This window comes from Anopheles gambiae, chromosome 2 (assembly GCF_943734735.2).
Source record: "Anopheles gambiae chromosome 2, idAnoGambNW_F1_1, whole genome shotgun sequence".
NCBI lineage: Eukaryota > Metazoa > Arthropoda > Insecta > Diptera > Culicidae > Anopheles > Anopheles gambiae.
The window spans coordinates 100,545,743-100,553,058 of record NC_064601.1 but is presented as its reverse complement, the minus strand read 5'-3'; the positions used below and the strand labels follow the sequence as shown (position 1 = coordinate 100,553,058).

General features: G+C 41.6%; 3 protein-coding genes across 3 annotated transcripts; all 3 read right to left on the bottom strand.

Moving 5' to 3' along the window:
- Positions 1 to 1,166, bottom strand: LOC1277033 (antigen 5 like allergen Cul n 1). Its single transcript, XM_316459.5, has 3 exons — positions 1,053 to 1,166; positions 460 to 970; positions 1 to 381 (listed from the first exon to the last, which is right to left on the bottom strand). The coding sequence occupies exons 1-3, from the start codon at positions 1,072 to 1,074 to the stop codon at positions 132 to 134; spliced, it is 783 nt and encodes a 260-aa protein (XP_316459.4). The 5' UTR covers positions 1,075 to 1,166; the 3' UTR covers positions 1 to 131.
- A 1,167-nt stretch (positions 1,167 to 2,333) lies between these two features.
- Positions 2,334 to 3,518, bottom strand: LOC1277032 (venom allergen 3). Its single transcript, XM_316457.3, has 3 exons — positions 3,380 to 3,518; positions 2,771 to 3,293; positions 2,334 to 2,702 (listed from the first exon to the last, which is right to left on the bottom strand). Exons 1-3 carry the CDS (start codon positions 3,396 to 3,398, stop codon positions 2,441 to 2,443), a joined length of 804 nt encoding a protein of 267 aa, XP_316457.3. The 5' UTR covers positions 3,399 to 3,518; the 3' UTR covers positions 2,334 to 2,440.
- Positions 3,519 to 4,672: 1,154 nt separating this feature from the next.
- On the bottom strand, positions 4,673 to 5,793 carry LOC1277031 (antigen 5 like allergen Cul n 1). The gene is made up of 3 exons (XM_316455.4): positions 5,632 to 5,793; positions 5,051 to 5,558; positions 4,673 to 4,969 (listed from the first exon to the last, which is right to left on the bottom strand). Exons 1-3 carry the CDS (start codon positions 5,648 to 5,650, stop codon positions 4,723 to 4,725), a joined length of 774 nt encoding a protein of 257 aa, XP_316455.4. The 5' UTR covers positions 5,651 to 5,793; the 3' UTR covers positions 4,673 to 4,722.
- Positions 5,794 to 7,316: the final 1,523 nt, after the last annotated feature.

Sequence of the window (7,316 nt, the reverse complement as noted above, 5' to 3'; positions counted from 1 at the left end):
TTTGTAGTTGATATTGGATTGAAACGGATCAAGGGATTTAATTTCTGCTTTGAGCTATTCTAAGATTTGTCTACATTTGTAAGCCAATTCTAAGATCTTTTAAGTTGCCAAACTTCTTACTGCTTGTTCGCCTAAGGATCCATAATCGAGCGGGGCTCTTCGCTGGCGTTGCAGAGTCCGGGGAATTTGGAGTTCCGTCCCGTTTTGCACTGCGACGCGGTTGGCCCAGACTGGTAAACCGAACGATCCATGATGTTGGTAAAGGAGTAGTTGCACACGAAGTAATACACATCCATCTGTCCATCCTTCCAGTACCACATGGAGCAGCCTACCTTCGTGCTACGATCGCTGGCAATCTGGGTGAAGTGTCCGATCGGTTTTCTGGACGCAGGAAAAGTACGAAAAAACTCTTTAAAGAGACAACTTTCCCTGAATCGAAAAAAGACATGCTCTACCTACCCACTGTACGACGATGGATACTTTTGCACGTGCTCGGGGCGTGCATCCAGATATTCGCTCCACCAGCTCGACACAAACTTGTGGATCAGATCCTTCTCGGTGAACCGGTAGCCGAAGAACTGCGTGATGGCAATGTTTTGCCCGGCGTACGGGAACTTCTTCGTCGCCCGGCACCGATCGTGACCGTAGTTGCAGGAGCGTGCATTCGCGTCGGCCAGCGAGGCCAGCTCCGGGTCCCAGGTAAGCGTCGGCATCTTGACCGCCGATGGGTAGGGCCGGATCCGGCCGAGCGCAATGTTCGAGCGGTTCAGATTGTGCTCGTCCATGATGTAGGCTTGCAGGGCCGGTGTTAGCAGCACTTTCCGTGCTTTCTGCTTGCCCTGGCACGTTGGTCCGCCCGAGGAGCTGGGTGGATTGCAGCCAACGTGTGGACCACCGCGCGGGCAAAGATCGCTGCTACAGTATTGCCCGCCGGCGCTGACCACCGAGAGGACAGCCAGCAGGAGTGTAGCTGGAAGTGGAGTAAAGGAATAGAATAGAAATGTCATTGAGAATTATAAAAAAAAACTCCTCTCCTCTCCTAAAGAACTTACAACAAGCTATCCAGATGGCCATTGTGAACGTATTGATAGGTCGGTACACAGGATGGGAGATCTTTTATACCGATCAAAGATCAGCTCCGTTTGCATGCTCTTGTTTGATGTTTCCTCAAGCTCACGTGTACTCTGCACAGCTGTTCCAATAAAAGCTTTCTCGCGCAATGATTGTCACATCATATCGCCTGCCAAGCGTGCAAATGTTTCAACGTCCGTTGTTTGGATGAGCTCCGTTGTGGCGTGCAATGTGAAATATGTTGCTCTGGGTTGTTGTTTTATGGCTAGTTCATATCGTAAAATTGATTTCGTTGGTATCCGGTTGCACAACAGGTACGGAAGATAAGACTGGGAATTTTGTAGAATAAAATGGTTCTTGTTGGGGATGGTTGTTGTTCGGTTATTTCTATTAATAGGTTATACAGGATGAATAGCTAATGTTGGAGTAAATAGTTTAACTTACATCTTATTTACTTGGCCTTGATATAGTAACGAACTCCTAAGAGATCAGCTATTCTATTGATCTCTTTCGGGTAGATAACATAAATGTTATGCTTTTAAAACCTTGTAGAAGAAGTTGTTTTGTTTGATGTGAAGATATTCGATATAATTTGCTGAGTTTTTAGGTTTGTTTAATTTTTATTTGTTTGTTTTTTTTTAATTGAGATGTTAGTGGTTCTTTGAAATCTATTTTCAACCTTGCAATCTTGTTACATAAGGTGTTTTCTTCCTGTCTGCGCTTTATCCCAGTTTATTTAATAGGTCTGTTCGCACGCATTTGACACTATCATTAAAATTATGCTAAACTATGGATCAATTCAATGCACATAAAAGTGACAACGCATGAATAAAATCGATAAAGGCTAAAATTCAATACAAAGCATACCACTCAACAAAATGCTGATTGATTCATAATAAAAAAATAAAACTTTCAAAACGTTCACCACTGCATTGCTGAATGCACTGGATCATTATTGCAGTTTATAATTGGAATTGTGTGCTGTGTGAATGTTTAGCATACATTTAGGCGTACAAAATGGATCGGATTTCTATGAGATTTTACAATATTTGTGAATTAAAATAAATAACAATGAGAATTTCCCTGAATACGAAATTAACACGAGCCGTTTTCGATTCTTATAGAAAAACTTTCAGATTTGTATTTGGCGTATCAGTATTTTTCGTGTCTGAATAAAGATGAATCGTTTTAAAGGCATGCTTCCTTCCTTAATACTGTTTTCTTTACTATTGAAATACAATGATTGCTAGTGTATTAAACACTTTTGTTTTTTTTAGCACTTGAAGAGGGCAGTATATTTTTTTTATCGAAAACTAAAATCTAAACGGTAACATAAATATAAGAAATGTCTAGCAAAACGATTACACGATTAGTTAACAACCGCAAAGGGTGTGGAATAAATTCGCTCCGATTTCAAACACAACCCGGGATACAGTTTATCTTCCCCGGTAGCACAACGGGACGCTGGAGGCCCTGCCACATACACCGGTTCGCCTACCATGTTGGTGAAAGAGTAGTTACACACGAAGTAAAGCACGTTGAACACCTTGTTCTCCGTCCACTGTTGGGCGGCACAGCCCATTTTCCACGTCCGATCGCTAACCATCTGCGTGAAGTGTCCAATTTGCGATCTGAGAAAAGGGAAAGGAAAAAGCTTTATTAGCCGTTGGGTGACTTCGACTTCGTAGAGTGCACTTACAACGGCTCTTCGGAGGGAAATCGCCTAAGGTTGGCTTGCGTCGTACTGTTAGCCTCACTCCACCAGCCGTATATTTCCTCGTGCAACAGCTCCAGCACACTTTTCCGCGGGCCGGAATAGCGAACGATGGCAATGTTCTGGCCCACGAACCGGAACTGGGCCGTATTGCGACACTCATCGTGCCCGTAGACACACGAGCGCACGTTGCGTTCGGCTTGGTTCGCCAGCTCCGTGTCCCACACGAGCTGCGGCATGCGGGAAGCGGGAGCAAACTTACCCAACCGGCCCGTGGCCAGCAGGGAGCGCAGTCGATTATGCTCGTTCACAATTGCCGCCTGTACGACAAAGTTGAAGTTCACACTTTCGGCCTGCTTTCCACTGCAGGCTGGCCCCCCTTCTGCGGGTGGCGGATCACAGCCAACGTTTTTCAGCCCCGGCTCGCAAAAGTCCGCCTCACAGTAGTAGTTCCAGGACTGCTGGTGACTGTTGCGGACGAGCGCGAGAAACAGTAGAGCCAGTGTGCCTGCAAGAAACAATCGAAAACTTTCACTACAAAGCACAGGAGATGGAGATTCGCGCGATATACTTCTACGTGTATAATACACTCACTGGAGGATGAATAATGCATCGTCGTCGTGTGTACGGGTTGAGCGGCGATCTACGAATACGTAAATAAACGTCCCACGCCTAGGGAAACTGTCTTTTATATGTAGCGCAAGCTAGCGTTCTAGGTTGAACGTTGCAAATGCGAATTTAAGTATCGTTAGCCAAGACGTGAACAAATCTCGTAAAAGGGCGCCGTAAAGATAATGAGAAAATTCCAATCGCTTCAGACAGGTATGTCGAACACATTCCGTCGATGGGCGCTACACGAAATTATTGGTGGTAAACATTAGAGGAGGATTTATAGCATGACAACTTTATTTGGATAGAAAAATTGATGTTTGGACCATAAAATGTTATTCCGGTTCAACGGTATTCAGGCAAAGCTTAGTTTAAATATTGTCAATGGTAAAAGTATGCAAATTGGATTGTAAAATAATTAACTAACACGAGACTTATGGTAGATATTAAAATTCTTTCAAAATTATCACTCAATATAGGTTACAAAAGTTTTTGCTTCACGGTAAAACAATTTGAGGTCATCATCGTCTTTTCAAAATAATGGTTTCATGTTACATTAAAAGAACAAACAATCAAAAACAAGCAAGAACCAGTAAAATATATTTGCAATAAATCTATCCTCTCAATTCATTTTACTTTAATTTGCTTTAATTTTACAACGGGATGTTGTAGATGTTAGTTCCTTTTTTCTTTTATTATCAATACAAGTTGCGAAAAACTGGTTATTTACAAAGACATAAAGTTTGACATACCTGGCTTATTCAAGCTAACATTTGTCAAACAACTCACAAATCTTCATCCGACAGGTTCGAGAGGAGTTATGTACGTAAGCAACTGATCGAATGGGCTTTTCTTTGTCCGATCTTTGTGACTAAGCGTTACATCTTCTTTGCCCTTTATGTAACGGCCCGTTCTAAGCTCGAATTTGCATTCCACTGTTACTTTAATACGAGGTTGATATAGTAATAAAATCGTTCTACCGGCAAAACCGCCTGCTGGCAGGTTATGATGAGTTCAGATGGAAATGGTTCCCAAATGTGTGCTTATTCTAATATCTGAGGAACAACTGTTCAAATAAGCTAAATAAAGTGGTTACGTATTGTTGGCAACATTCATTGTGCGTCAGAGGATAGACAAGTAAGCAGTAAATTGGAGAGATGTATCTAAAACCACGCAGAACAGACGCACGTTCAAATAATATCAGGTAGGAAGAAAGTGTATTGAGTTGAGATATAGATTGACTGCAATTCAGCTACGATGTTCAGGTTCATACAATAGTTTTGAGTGGCATTTCATATCATTGGATTGCTTTATTTTGCTGCATTAAATTAGTTTGGAACAGGTTTGATAGTTTCTGATACTGAGCACAGTCCAGGTAGCGTTGGATTGCGACCCGTAGTACATTTCGAAGCAACCGCTCCAGCTTTGTAGACTGGACGGTCAATAATGTTGGTGACAGCATAGTTACACACGAAGTAGTACGTCTGCCAGTTGCCATTCACCCAATTCTGCATGGCACACCCAATCTTGGCGGTCTGGTCACTTGCCATCTGTGTGAAATGTCCAATGGCAGGTCTGCGAAGCAAGCACAACATCACAAGTAACAATCAGTATCGTTTCAGTTCATAGAGATCCCAATTACCCGTGATTACTTACCCAGAATTGCTCGATGGATAGGAGTTGAGTTGTTCCTGCTTAGTAAAGCTGTACTCATTCCACCAGGAAGCGATGTTGGAGCTTATTAGCTGCGATATCGTATTGGTCATGCGGGAATACTGCGCCAGTGCAATATTTTGTCCAGCCCACGCATAGACGGGCGTGTTACGGCAGCTATCATGTTGGTACTGGCAGCTGCGTGCATTATTACCAGCCTGTTTGGCAAGTTCCTCGTCCCAGGTAAGGGTGGGCATACGAACGGCCGGCAGGAACGGTTTCAGTTGACCTAGAGCTAGTTGCGATCGGCGCGTATTGTGCTCGGAAAGGATCAACGTTTGTAGCGTAGAGTTGATCGTTATAACCATGGGTTTCAACCCAGCGCAGGCCGGTCCTCCCGGGATGCCTGGAGGATTGCAACCAACGTTCTGACGACCGTTCCGGCAGTAGCTAGTGCTACAGTAGTTGATTTGAGCCTGCAGTCCACTTACCAGACAGCTCACAATTGCCACTAGAGGGAAGCAAATAAGACTCTCACAATGTGTCCTCACAAGGTACATAGGATGAAGATCGCGTACACCTACCGAATATCCATGATGCCATTTTTCCTAAACACTGGTGCACCTCAACCAAAATCCGAGTTCACTGTAACGTTACACTTGCGCAGCTGTGGCATTTTATAACGTTTCGAAACAAACAATTTGCATACCCACGAAATACCGCGATGTGCTCGTTCTACTCCAATAGTAGCAGTGTGTTTCTGTTGTTATGTATATACCGACTAACACCACACAGACGTTCGCATGTGAAATGGATGTTGTACGTGAGCAAATAATATGCCGTATTTTATCAAGTGTAATGTGCGTATGAGTATTGTGCGAACCTAAACTTTACAGCCATCTTTAGCTTGCAAGACAATTTTCAAAACACGAACACTGCTAGAGGAATGATAATGATTTCGAAGTAAACATTATAAAGTATGGAAATACTTTATCGGGCATAAAATAAACATCAAATCGTACAAAACAGATAATACATCAAAGTTAGTTATGAGTAGGAAATATTGATTTAAACGAGTAGTTTTTCAAATTTCAGCTTTAGTCAACATTTATTTAAGTTTTAATTGCAATATTGTCCCACTTGCCAGTTCAAGACGGAAAGTTTCGGTCTATCAATGGAAGTATAATTATCATCTGGGTTGTGCCGAAAACAAGGCTTTTGAATTTTTTTGTTTCTTATGAATTAAAATAAATAAAAACAGTTCATAAAACTATTACAACTCCTATTCACGAAATATTTAACTTCGTTGAGTATGTTTATCATAACAAACAATTGTATCTGCAGAGTTGGCATGAAGCTTGAATTGGTTTAGCTTTTCCTAATTGCCATAGTGATATAATTCATGCTAGATTTCAAAATTAACACTCAATAGGTCAAACTTTTGAAAGCATCATTTTTCAAGCGTAACGTTTATCCATTACAAAACGTTGGGAGGGAGTTTTACGGTGTTTCAAGAGACAAAGCAGCCAACCCTGTGGCAAAATAAATTTGCAATAAATAGTTTATTTTATTTATTTTATATTATACAATGATCATAAATGCCATCATCAAGCGTTATATTGAAGTATTAATGGCTATCTCTTAGTTCCCTAAATAATTAATAAAAGCGTTTGGTTTCTTGCAGATTGTTTGAATGTGGTTGACAAACCTGATCTACCTTCGAAGCAACTCGCGAATCCGACGGGTTTGATGGATTTTACGTACGTACTAATAGAATGGGCTTATCTCTGTCTGATCTTTATCGTAAAGCGTTACATCTTCTTAGCTCTTTATGTAACGAGTTGTTTTAAGTTCGAATTTTCATTTCACCGTACAGTTGCCTTTGTGACGCTGCACTAGCAATGAAACTGCTTTGAATGCAATAACTCCGTCTGGCTGTGTTCAATGAGTTAATGTGTGCTTATTCAAATGTCCGGACGAGCAGAACAACTGTTCAAATTAGCTTACTAAGGTGGCTAATTATTGCGGCTATCGTTCATTGTACGGTAGATTATAGATAAGGAAACAGTAGATTATTTCTCTCTTTGAGCTCTCTAGACACGAGTCAAAAAGGTCGGGAGATAGATACAATAGACGCAACTTACTCCTAACTTACTTAACTTACTAAAAAGAAACAGAGAGTATGTTGAGTTGAGCTAACGATCGTTAAAATTACTCTAATTGTTTGAAGTCTTGTACGACGATCTTCTTACAGCAGATGGTTACGATC